General features: G+C 44.9%; 1 protein-coding gene across 1 annotated transcript in view; it reads left to right on the top strand.

Moving 5' to 3' along the window:
• LOC133363705 (maestro heat-like repeat family member 5) overlaps positions 1 to 12,776 on the top strand; it is a 116,613-nt gene that overhangs the window by 69,350 nt on the left and 34,487 nt on the right. The window contains exons 23-26 of the mRNA XM_061582974.1: positions 3,990 to 4,127; positions 5,256 to 5,373; positions 5,749 to 5,892; positions 7,734 to 7,910. Coding sequence (XP_061438958.1) covers positions 3,990 to 4,127; positions 5,256 to 5,373; positions 5,749 to 5,892; positions 7,734 to 7,910 — 577 coding nt within the window. The remainder of the gene's footprint in view (positions 1 to 3,989; positions 4,128 to 5,255; positions 5,374 to 5,748; positions 5,893 to 7,733; positions 7,911 to 12,776) is intronic.

Here is a 12,776-nt window from a genome sequence, read left to right as displayed (position 1 = left end):
GCCTTTTTTGCAGCCACATCACACTGTTGGCTCATATTCAGTGATCAATGACAATTCCAAGATCCTTCTCACATGTCGTATTGCTGAGCCAAGTGTCCCCCATGCCGAAAGAAACCTGGGAACTATAGTTTATCCCATACATAGCTACAGTTCTCAGCACCCTTAATAAAATACAGTTCCCATGTTTTTTTGTGGAGAGAGAATGTGTTTTAAATGTAGGGTGTGTGTGCAGAGCTTGACTTGTTTCACATCATGACTAGTCTGTTGGAAGGATCAGTTCAACATGGGAGGTTCTTCAGGGGAAACATGATTTGATTGTGGATGAGGGTGCCAATTTGGTGTGCATTACCGAGACCTGGGTGGGTGAGCCTGGAGGAGTTGATCTGACTCAAATTTGCCCACCTGGATACTCTCTGCAGCACCAGCACAGGCTGAAAGGACGGGGGGGGGAGGAGTTGCTGTGGTCTACAGAACCTCCATCTCTGTCACCAGGAAACCACTCTGTCTTGGAGCTGGCTCTGAGGGCCTGCACCTGGTGTCGGGCCTAGCAGACAGTAAACTAGGGTTGTCGCTGGTGTACTGTCCATCCTGCTGCCTGGCAGCTTCTCTGACTGAGCTGGCGGAGGCCGTCTCAGCTGTGGTGTTGGAAGAGCCCAGAACGATAGTGCTGGGTGATTTCAATGTCCATGCGGAGGCTGCCTCTAGTGTTCCAGCATGGAACTTCATGGCCTCAATGACGACCATGGGGCTGTCTCAACTTATTACTGGCCCAACACATAGGGCAGGGCACACCCTCGACTTGGTTTTTGCTCCAGATGGAGGAAAGGGTGGTCTGGAGATAGCAGGGGTGGATGTGACCCCCTTGTCATGGTCAGATCACTTCCTGGTGAAGTTTAGATTTATGGCTCCGATCCTTCCCTGCAAGGATGATGGACAGATTAAGATGGTCTGCCCCCGGAGCCTAATGGAATCCACTGGATTCCTGAATGCCCTGGGGGAGTTCCCAGTAGATAGAGCAGGTGACCCTGTCGAAGCCCTTGTCACGCTGTGGAACAGCGAGGCGCATCGGGCTCTCGACACAGTTGCCCCTGAGCACCCTCTCCGGAACTGTGGAGCCCGGCTTACACCTTGATACACCAGTGAGCTAAGGGCAATGAAACAGGCTGGACGATGGGTAGAGTGCAAGTGGCGAAAGATGTGCTGTGAGGCTGATCGGGCACGAGTAAAACATCATAACTGTGCCTACTGTGTGGCTGCGAGGGTGGCGAAGAAGGCTCACTTCTCTGCCTCCATCGCATCTTCAAGTAGCCATCTGGTGGAGCTTTTCCATATTGTCAGGGGTCTGTTGACATCAACTCCAGGAAATGGAGTTTTAAACCCTTCGGAGGCCCACTGTGAATGGTTTGCAAGGCACTTTGAGGGTAAAGTTGCTTGCCTCCATAGCAGTCTTGATGCCTCATCCACATCTACTGTAGTCCCCAATGAGGTGTCCAGTGCAATGTCTGCTGCAACTTCTTGGGAACAGTTTCAGTTGATGCGGCCTGATGACGTAGACAAGGTGCTTGCGATGATGCGGCCAGCAACGTTTCCTCTCGACCCTTGCCCTTCTTGGCTTATTAAAGCTTGCCGAGGGGGTCTGACTGAGTGGATCCAGGGTGTGGTCAATGCATCATTGTGAGAGGGAGTGGTCCCAGCCGCCTTGAAAGAGGCGGTGATCTGACCATTCCTGAAAAAGCCCACACTGGACCCATTGGTTTGTGACAACTACCAATCAGTTGCAAATACCCCCTTTTTTGGGAAGGTGATTGAGAGGGTTGTGGCGCAACAACTGCAAGTACTCTTGGATGAAACAGATTATCTTGACCCATCCCAGTCAGGAGTGGTTATGGTACTGAATCGGCCTTGGTCGCCCTGGTGGATGACCTTTATTGGGAGAAGGACAGGGGGAGTGAGACCCTGTTATTCTTACTTGATCTCTCAGCGGCTTTTGATACCATTGACCATAGTATCCTTGTGGGCCAACTTGGTGAGATGGGTATTGGAGGCACTGTTTTACAGTGGTTCCGATCCTATCTCCAGGGTTGCTCTCAGAGAATAGCATTGGGTGACTGTCTTTCTGCCCCCTGGCAACTGTGCTGTGGGGTGCCGCAGGGTTCCATCTTGTCCCCCTGCTGTTTAACATCTATATGAAGCCCTTGGGAGCAGTCATCAGGAGCTTTGGGCTGAGGTGTCAGCAGTATGCTGATGATACCCAGCTCTATTTCTCTGTAACCTCTGATTCAAGCCCTGGACCACTGCCTGGACTCGGTGGTGGGCTGGATGAGGGCCAATAAACTGAGTCTGAATCCTAGCAACATAGAGGCGCTGTGGGTTGGTGGTTCCCGAGTTCAGATAATTGGTCAGTTGACTGCTTTGGATGGGGTCGTACTCCCTCTGAAAGAGCAGGTCCATAGTCTGGAGGTGCTCCTGGATACATCTTTGTTGCTAGAGGCCCAGGTGACCTCCGTTGCTAGGGGTGCCTTTTACCAGCTTCAACTGGTAAGACAGCTGCGGCCGTTTCTGGACCGGGATAGCTTGACCACTGTTGTCCACGCACTGGTAACCTCCAGCTGGATTACTGTAATGTGCTCTATGTGGGGCTGCCCTTGAGGTTGGTCTGGAAGCTGCAGCTGGTGCAAAATGTGGCAGCGAGACTGCTCATTGGGGCAGGGTATCGGCAACATGGCTCCCTGCTTCTGAAAGAATTGCACTGGCTGCCCATTTGCTACTGGGCCAAGTTCAAGGTTCTAGTTTTGGTGTACAAAGCCCTATACAGCTTGGGACCAGGATACCTGAAAGACTGTCTTACCCCTTATATACCCAGTCGATCACCGCTCTGCAGGTGAGGGCCTCCTGCAGATACCATCTTATCAGGAGGTTCGTTCTGCACAATATAGAAAATGGACCTTTAGTGTGGCGGCACCTACCCTGTGGAATTCCCTCCCCTTAAATATTAGGCAGGCACCATCTCTGCTATCTTTTCGGTGCCTTTTGAAGACTTTCCTCTTTCAACAAGCCTTTTAAGCTGAGATCTATCCCAGTCTCCGTCTGTGTTAAAATTTCTTGTTAATATGTGTTTTTTAAATATGTTTTAACCTTTTTTAAAAGATGCTTTTAAAGCTTTTTTAATGTTTTTAACGTTTTGGTTTTATGTATTTTAAGGTCTGTTTTTATGATGTTTTAAAGTGTTTTTAGCGTTTCTGTTTGCCGCCCTGGGCTCCTGCTGGGAGGAAGGGTGGGATATTAATCAAATAATAAATAAATGAATAAACAGGACCTCAGCACGGTCCAACAGCCTCCAAGAGCACACTCAGGCTGAACTATGTAGGCCGGGAGCCTCCATCACAGTTAATATTAATGGAACCTTCAGCATATTTTACAGTGACCCTTTTGCCAAGTGGGCAAATCTTAGTCACTGTGATTATAGTCATGTGGTCCAGTTGTAAGATAGGGGAGAGAGAATCTCATCCCCAAATAAAATGGAAAGGAGGAGGCATCCCATTAACCTTCTCATTCTTAGCAAGGTGCCTCCATCTTTCTTTCCTTCTTTCTGTGTGGATCAGGTGCTCAGTAGTTCTTAGCATGAGAAAGGGGAAGGGGTTTACAAGTAAAGCAGAGTGGCTCCATCTTCACCTGTGCAATGTTATTGAATTGGTGCGTTTACGTTTACCTGCCTGCCCTTGCAGATGCCACATCAACAGCAGCACGGTACCTCTGTTGCAAAATGCAGCCTCAGATACAGGCCTCCTCTAAGAGATGGCTGCAGAAGAGAGCCTTTGGCCTCAGGACCCAGAGGCAGGAGGGCACTGGTGGAGCTCACTGGAGCCTGGAGGATGCCTCTGGCCTTTGATGCCTGCCACGTTGCTCCTCTCAGAGCTGGTGGCAACTTCTTGTGGGAGGAGAATTCGGGTGTGTATTTGTTAGGTCTGACTTCTGGTTTACATTAATAGCACTTCGGTAGAGATCATGAAAAATCTGTTCTCTGTGGCTGGGGACTGGGCAGTCTATGCCTGCATCGAGTTCCAGCAAGGATGGCTGGTGCTGAGCACTCCGCAGCAGTTCCTACAAGGCACACGCCTGATTGCAAGGTAAGATGCCCATCTGAAGCGCCTCCTTGTGGGCCCTCCTGCTTCCATCCTCCCTCCCTCGTTAGCTCTGCTTCCCCTCCACCTGCCCATTCCCTCTCCTCCTCCTCCTCTGTTTTGCTTTTGCCACTCTTTCCCCTCTCTTCTTTTTGGGGGCTCTGCCCTCCATTGAAATTTACAGTTTGCGCTCCATGGGGCCTTGCCCTGTCTTTTTTACGTGGAGAAGCATGTTAAGTTGGTGACTCTGAGTAAATGAACGGAAGAATTTATGGCTCTTTCTTTGGTGAATATGTGGAAGATGGCACCACTGGAAAGTAATGTGTGTTTCAGGGCTGCAAACATTCCATTTGGGCATGAATGGAGATGCTCCCACAAATGTCTGTCTAATACAAATGGTCTCATGCAGCCCATCACCCACTCCCATCAGCTGGAGATGCACAGTGGGGCAGGAGGCACCCACTGGCACAATGCCACATGTGGCTTGCACTAGATAGACTTTAAAGCTACATTGAGCAAGCAGAAGCGGTAGTGGTGGCCTCATCTTCTCTCTCTGCTTAACCTCTAGCGACACATGAGGCAGAAGCTCTGCAATCACCTCCCCTGGTCTGTTTGCTTTTCTTTAAAAACTGCTCTGGTGGGGAAGGGCAGTGATTTTGATCAGAGCAGTGGAGCTGGATGAAAAGGTTGAAATTTCTCCTAAAGTAAACAGCTGCACCATTTTCCTGATCTAAATTGTACACGCATTCCTCTGCAAGCAGCTTTTAGCCCTGCAGAGGGACAAAATGCAGGTGCCTGCACCATGCTGGCATTTTCTTCATGGCAGGACTAATAGTAACCAGGAAAGTTGAGAAAGGCTAAAGTCTCCTTCCCAGGTAGTAGCGTCTGCTCTGCTCAAAATAGGATCCACCTGCAGCTGTTTTAAAGGAAAAGCTGTGGGAGCTTTGATCACAGACTTCATGTATCATGCAATGACTCAGTCCTAGCTGATATGACTGGGAAACCTTGCCTGGGTCACCCGGTGGGCTGTTCAGCCTCCTGTTCAAGGCTACTGTGGACATTCTGGCAACAGGGGTGGATCTTTCTCTTCCGTTGAAATCATGCACCACCAATGGGCTCTGCTCAATTCCTCAGGGCCATGACTGAGTGTGACAGTTCTCAAATCCCTGGTATCTTTGGGGAGGCAGCTCTCATTCTCAACAGTGAGGAGGACGAAATGAAGAAAATGACAGCTTTGGCTCTAGTTATTGAGGTAAGAAAGAAGCAGGGAGGGAGCCAGTCTGAAAAGGTTGCCACCGGCTTCTTGCACCCCAAGAATCCCTGAACGGCACAAAAGAAATCCTGAATAAGGAAAGAGTCTGTGGAGGATGCTCCTAGGCAAGGGCACTCTTTGAGTGCAGAGCAGGTTTGGTGGAACTGCATCTTGCATGAGGAGTTTTCCCACCTGCCACTGAAATGTTTGCCACCTGCCTTCTCCGCTTTCCTTGGGCCCCCTCTTCACTTTTCTGCTGATGCCCTTTCTCTTTCTCTCTCTCTCTTTGTGGGTTGGTGGCCCTTGTACACCATATACAGCCATTTTGTAAAAAACAGTCTATCTTACTGTTGGTCATTGCCTTTCCCTCTTCAGTTCCTCAAGAGTCCATCTGCTGTCAAGATGATGAACAGGTTCAGCCTCAAAGACCATCTCGAGGAAGGCTCTGAAGCCTCCAGCACTGTCATAAAAGACCTTTGTCTGAAAGGGCTCAGCAGTTTTGTTTTCCAGCATGGGAAGGTGAGGGCCAAAGGAGTACTGAGGCACTCAGTGAGAAGCAGCATCAGCTCCCAGCACCAAAGAGGTCACTGGAGAACAACCTCAGCCATGAGGCACTACTGCTGCTGAATGCTCTGCCCTCAAGAGGGCCCAGGGAATGAAATGGGCTTGCTCTCCGCTCAGGGGCAGCAAGCAGCCATGTTGGCCTCTGTTTATCAGCTCAGGTGGGGCTTCCCTGGAGCATATCCTTATTGTAGAGAAATGAGGGGGGAAGAGAATGTGCCCCCTTTTGAGATGGGGTGCAAAGAAATTCCAGCCCAAAAGGAGGGTAGTTGTCTTTGCATGTTACCTACCAATTGAGTCACATGCTGTCAACATATAAAGGGCAGAGGTGAGATCTTAAACATGTGAGGAAAAGCTGGTTGGGAGGTGCAGCCAGTTGGGGGCTCCTCAGTGAGTAGGAGCAGCTTGTCTGCCTTTCATGCTGTGTCTTTACTGGCATAACTGCAGCATAGCCACAGCAAACACAATGGCTTCACTAACTGTGTGAGGGACCTTCATGTTCAGCCAGGTCAGGCGTCAGGAGGATTCTCTCTCCCTTCTCGGATTCCACCTCCTCCTCAAGGCCTTTGCTCAAGGCCTGCCCAGCGTAGTCTTGCTGCCTTTGCTCTCTCTCATGTCTCCTCGACTGTTCTGCCCCAACTGGCCATTATGTCATTTAATATACTGTCTGCAAGCACGCAGGTAGAATCCTAGATTTTTTGGTGTACAAAGTTTAATGATCTTAGGAAGTTAAAGAAAATGAAGCAACTCAAATATTATGAAAATTTTAAAAAATGTTAATGCACTGCCTTCAAGTCGATTCCAACTTATGGGCGACCCTCTGAATAGGGTTTTCATGAGGCCGAGAGGCAGTGACTGGCCCAAGGTCGCCCTGTGAGCTTCGTGCCTATGTGGGGATTGAACCCTGGACTCCCAGGTCGTAGTCCAACACCTTAATGTGATATAAGTTGCATGAACCCATCACAGCAGCTGCACTGAGAAAGTAATCAATATAGTTTCTGTTCAGTCCCAACTGGGCATTATGTAATTTAATATACTGTCTGCAAGCTTGTAGGTAGAATCCTCTTTAGCAAATATGTTAGCAACTGATCAGGTCTTATTGTCTGTTATCATGCCCCAGTTGGCTCCTGGAAAGACTCCTCACTTCTGTGTCTGGGGTGGTTCTTCCCAGAAGGCAGACGTCCCCCCTCAGGCCTGGTTCTCCACAGCTTGGAGGGCTTGGCTGTGCATTATCTTTCCATCATGCATCCATTCTACCTCCTTTGCTCAAGTGAATCCTCTGTTTATCATCTTTGTGCAGTTAAGTGTTTCCTTGGTGAATTTATTAGTTGCTGTTCAAGATTGCTTATGAATAAAATTGAAGATTTTAGTTACATGAAGTGTGGATTGGATGTGCGTTTATCTGCCTGGATAGACACACAGCTCAACATATGTTGAGGCCAGAAATCGGCCACTCACCCTCTTTTCTTTACCGACTGTCATGCATTGGGGGGCTCCATGTGGCAGCCAATATATATATATTATTTCCTTGTGCTGTAAAGCCCCAGGCATGCAAGCAGAGGAAATAAATAATTTAAACAAGGATAACGCCCTATTGGGAGGGGATGTTTGAGGCTGCATGGGGAAGATTTGTAAAGCCATGTAAAAGTCAATTTAACAAAAGTAACGACAACACCCCCTTTGGGCACAGGAAGAGGCACCAGCGGCTGTCTTGACACCCTTCACAGGTACAGCTTACTCGCACGATCTGATGGCGAGGTACCTTAGCCCCCACCTTTGCTCTCTCTCCTCTTGCTCAGGTCAAGCTTCTGCGAGAGGAGCTACCAGCACTGATTGACTCTGTCTTCAGTGGACAAGAAGAAAACATCCTGGAGGGATTGAAGGATATAATGATGGCAATCTATGAGATGGATGGCCAAGGGATCGGGCCTCTCTGTATTGACCTTGCTCTGAATGTTCGCTCATTTTTTGAAGATGTAAGTTTGGGATTTTTGGATAAGGGGGACTTTCAAAAAAGCACAAGACTGCCTTGGTGGATGGGACAAACATCCCTCTAGGTCAGCTGGTCATTCTTCACAGCAACCAGCTCCTTTGGAGTACTTCATCACCTATAATTGTTCCCAGTGCCCAGGATGTTGTTAGCCAGCATGATAGGGTAATGGAGAAGAGGGAGGCAACGTCACCCCCCCTTTTCCTCTGGCTACTTACCTTTGCTGCTGCTGCTGGTTCCAGCTATCCACTGTTGACAGAAGAGAAGAGAGTGCTTCAGACAGCACATATCTGCTTAGGAAATGTTTCACAGGTGTATTCTATCATCTTTATAGATTCCTGCATTGAACAGGGAGTTGGACTCAATGGCCTTATAGGCCCCTTCCAACTCTACTATTCTGATTTATCTCCATGAAAGGGAGGGAAGCTTGAAGGTCCATCTTGGATTTGCAATAAGTAAACAGGCACATTTATTTATTTATTTATTTGATTTCTATCATAAGAACATAAGAAGAGCTCATCTAGTCCAGCATTCTGTTCTCACAGTGGCCAACCAGGTGCCTGGGGGAAGCCCACAAGCAGGACCCGAGTGCAAGAGCACTCTCCCCTCCTGAGGCTTCCGGCAACTGGTTTTCAGAAGCATGCTGCCTCTGACTAGGGTGGCAGAGCACAGCCATCATGGCTAGTAGCCACTGATGTCCTCCATGAATTTGTCTAATCTTCTTTTAAGGCCATCCAGGCTGGTGGCCATTACTGCATCTTGTGGGAGCAAATTCCATAGTTTAACTATGCACTGAGTAAAGAAGTACTTCCTTTTGTCTGTCCTGAATCTTCCAACATTCAGCTTCTTTGAATGTCCACGAGTTCTAGTATTATGAGAGAGGGAGAAGAACTTTTCTCTATCCACTTTCTCAATGCCATGCATAATTTTATACACTTCTATCATGTCTCCTCTGGCCCGCCTTTTCTCTAAACTAAAAAGCCCCAAATGCTGCAACCTTTCCTTGTAAGGGAGTCGCTCCATCCCCTTGATCATTCTGGTTGCCCTCTTCTGAACCTTTTCCAACTCTATAATATCCTTTTTGAGATGAGGCGACCAGAACTGTACACAGTATTCCAAATGCGGCTGCACCATAGATTTATACAACGGCATTATGATATCGGCTGTTTTATTTTCAATACCTTTCCTAATCATCCCTAGCATGGAGTTCGCCTTTTTCACAGCTGGGTTGACAGTTTCATCGTGCTGTCCACTGCAACCCTGAGGTGTCTCTCCTGGTTGGTCACCGCCAGTTCAGACCCCATGAGCGTATATGTGAAATGAAGATTTTTTGCTCCAATATGCATAATTTTACACTTGTTTATATTGAATTGCATTTGCCATTTTTCCGCCCATTCACTCAGTTTGGAGAGGTCTTTTTGGAGCTCTTCGCAATCCCTTTTTGTTTTAACAACCCTGAACAATTTAGTGTCGTCAACAAACTTGGCTACTTCACTGCTCACTCCTAATTCTAGGTCATTAATGAACAAGTTGAAAAGTACAGGTCCCAATACCGATCCTTGAGGGACTCCATTTTCTACAGCCCTCCACTGGGAGAACTGTCTGTTTATTCCTACTCTCTGCTTTCTGCTTCTTAACCAATTCCTTATCCACAAGAGGACCTCTCATCTTATTCCATGACTGCTAAGCTTCCTCAGAAGTCTTTGGTGAGGTACCTTGTCAAACGCTTTTTGAAAGTCTAAGTACACTATGTCCACTGGATCACCTCTAGCTATATGTCTGTTCACACTCTCAAAGAATTCTAATAGGTTACTGAGACAGGACTTTCTCTTGCAGAAGCCATGCTGGCTCTGCTTCAGCAAGGCTTGTTCTTCTATGTGCTTAGTTAATCTAGCTTTAATAATACTTTCTACCAGTTTTCCAGGGACAGAAGTTAAGCTAACTGGCCTGTAATTTCCAAGATCCCCTCTGGATCCCTTTTTGAATATTGGCGTTACATTTGCCACTTTCCAGTCCTCAGGCACGGAGGAGGACCTGAGGGACAAGTTACATATTTTAGTTAGCAGAACAGCAATTTCACATTTGAGTTCTTTGAGAACTCTCGGGTGGATGCCATCCGGACCTGGTGATTTGTCAGTTTTTATATTGTCCATTAAGCCTAGAACTTCCTCTCTCATTACCACTATTTGTCTCAGTTCCTCAGAATCCCTTCCTGCAAATGTTAGTTCAGGTTCAGGGATCTGCTCTATATCTTCCACTGTGAAGACAGATGCAAAGAATTCATTTAGCTTCTCTGCAATCTCCTTACCGTTCTTTGGGACACCTTTGACTCCCTTATCATCCAAGGGTCCAATCGCCTCCCAAGATGGTCTCCTGCTTTGAATGTATTTATAGAATTTTTTGTTGTTGATTTTTATGTTCTTAGCAATGTGCTCCTCAAATTCTTTTTTAGCATCCCTTATTGTCTTCTTGCATTTCTTTTGCCAGAGTTTGTGTTCTTTTTTATTTTCTTCATTCGGACAAAACTTCCATTTTCTGAAGGAAGACTTTTTGCCTCTAAGAGCTTCCTTGACTTTGCTCGTTAACCATGCTGACATCTTCTTGGTCCTGGCGGTACCTTTTCTGATCTGCGGTATGCACTCCAGTTGAGCTTCTAATATAGTGTTTTTAAACAACTTCCAAGCATTTTCGAGTGATGTGACCCTCTGGACTTTGTTTTTCAGCTTTCTTTTGACCAATCCCCTCATTTTTGTGCAGTTTCCTCTTTTGAAGTCAAATGTGACCGTGTTGGATTTTCTTGGCAATTGGCCATTTACATGTATGTTTAATTTAATAGCACTATGGTCACTGCTCCCAATCGGTTCGACAACACTTACATCTCGCACCAGGTCCCGGTCCCCACTGAGGATTAAGTCCAGGGTTGCCGTCCCTCTGGTCGGTTCCATGACCAACTGGTCTAGGGAACAGTCATTTAGAATATCTAGAAATGTTGCTTCTTTGTCATGACTGGAACACATATGCGGCCAGACTATGTCTGGGTAGTTGAAGTCACCCATTACTACCACATTTCCTAGTTTGGATGCTTCCTCAATTTCATATCTCATCTCTTTTTTTTTTTTATAATTTTTATTCAAATTTTTCCAAAAACAAACAAAACAAAGTCAAAAAAACATAACAATACAACAACAAAAAATGAAAATAAAATAGTTGACTTCCGATTTGTCACAGATCAGCTATAAGTATATAATATACATCAAACCTGTCCCTTAATATATACATACAGAATCCCTTTTCTCCATAGGCTGTCTTAATTAATCGTCAAATCCCAGTATCATCATTTTATTTTGATCTTTCAACAAAAAGTCCAAGAGAGGCTTCCATTCCTTAAGAAATGTATCCGTCGATTTTTCTCTAAGTAAACATGTCAATTTATCCATTTCTACTAAGTCCATTAATTTCAATAGCCATTCTTCCATTGTTGGTGTTGATTCCATTTTCCACTTTTGTGCATATAATAATCTTGCTGCCGTAATCATATATAATATTATTCTTCCATATTTCTTTTCTATTTGTTTATCCATAAAACCCAATAAAAAAAATTCTGGTTTTGACTGAATATTTATCTTTAGAATTTTTTGCATCTTCCTACCTATCTGTGCCCAAAATGATTTTGCCTTTTTACATAACCACCACATATGATAAAATGATCCTTCTTGTTGTTTACATTTCCAACAAACATTAGAAACATTACTATACATTTTTGACAACTTTTCTGGAGTCATGTACCAACGGTACATCATTTTATAAAAATTTTCTTTAAGATTATAGCATAGTGTAAATTTCAAACCTTTTTTCCACATATTTTCCCATTGATCCATTTGTATATTATAACCAAAATTTTTTGCCCACTTTACCATACACTCTTTTACTTGTTCTTCCTCCATATCCATTTTCAATAAGAGTTTATACATTTTCGCAATTATATTTTCATCATTTGTACACAGTCCTATTTCAAAATCAGATTTACTTATTTCAAACCCATACATTTTCTTGTCCATTTTATATCTTTCTAACAATTGTAAATAGGCAAACCATTGAAAACTATATCCTTCCTTTGTCAGTTGTTCTCTCTCTTTCATTGTATATTCTCCATGTACATTTTCTAATAGTTCTTGATAAGTTAACCATTTCTTTTTTCCAGCCATTTCTCTTCTATAAAATGCTTCTTGGCTTGAGACACATAATGGTATTTTCGAATAAAACCTTGGTTTATATCTATTCCATATTTTCAACAGAGGACGTCTTATAAAATGATTGTTAAAGTCTACATTTACTTTTACTTTGTCATACCATAGATATCCATGCCATCCCCACTTCAAATTATGGCCCTCCAAATCCAGTAGTCTTTTATTCCTCAATAAGATCCATTCCTTTATCCAGACTAGACAGCAGGCAGCAAAATAAAGTCTCAGATTTGGTAATCCCAGTCCTCCTCTTTCTTTGGCATCTTGTAGTAATTTAAATTTGACTCTTGGTTTTTTTCCTTGCCATACAAATTTAGAGATATCTTTTTGCCATTGTTTAAAAGGTAAATCAGAGGATATTACAGGTATTGTTTGAAACAAAAACATCATTCTCGGTAATACATTCATTTTTATCACAGATATTCTACCCATTAATGACAGTTGTAGTTTATCCCATCTTAGCAAGTCTTTCTTAATCTCTGTCCATAATTTTTCATAATTATTATGAAACAACTTTGAATTTTTATTTGTCATAATGATACCTAAATATTTCAACTTTTTCTCTATTGTAAAATCTGTCTTGTCCATTAACTCTTTCTGTTCCCTTA

The sequence above is a fragment of the Rhineura floridana genome, chromosome 9, assembly GCF_030035675.1.
Source record: "Rhineura floridana isolate rRhiFlo1 chromosome 9, rRhiFlo1.hap2, whole genome shotgun sequence".
NCBI lineage: Eukaryota > Metazoa > Chordata > Lepidosauria > Squamata > Rhineuridae > Rhineura > Rhineura floridana.
Note: the sequence above shows the minus strand (reverse complement) of the source record. Positions and strands in the feature narration are given on the sequence as shown.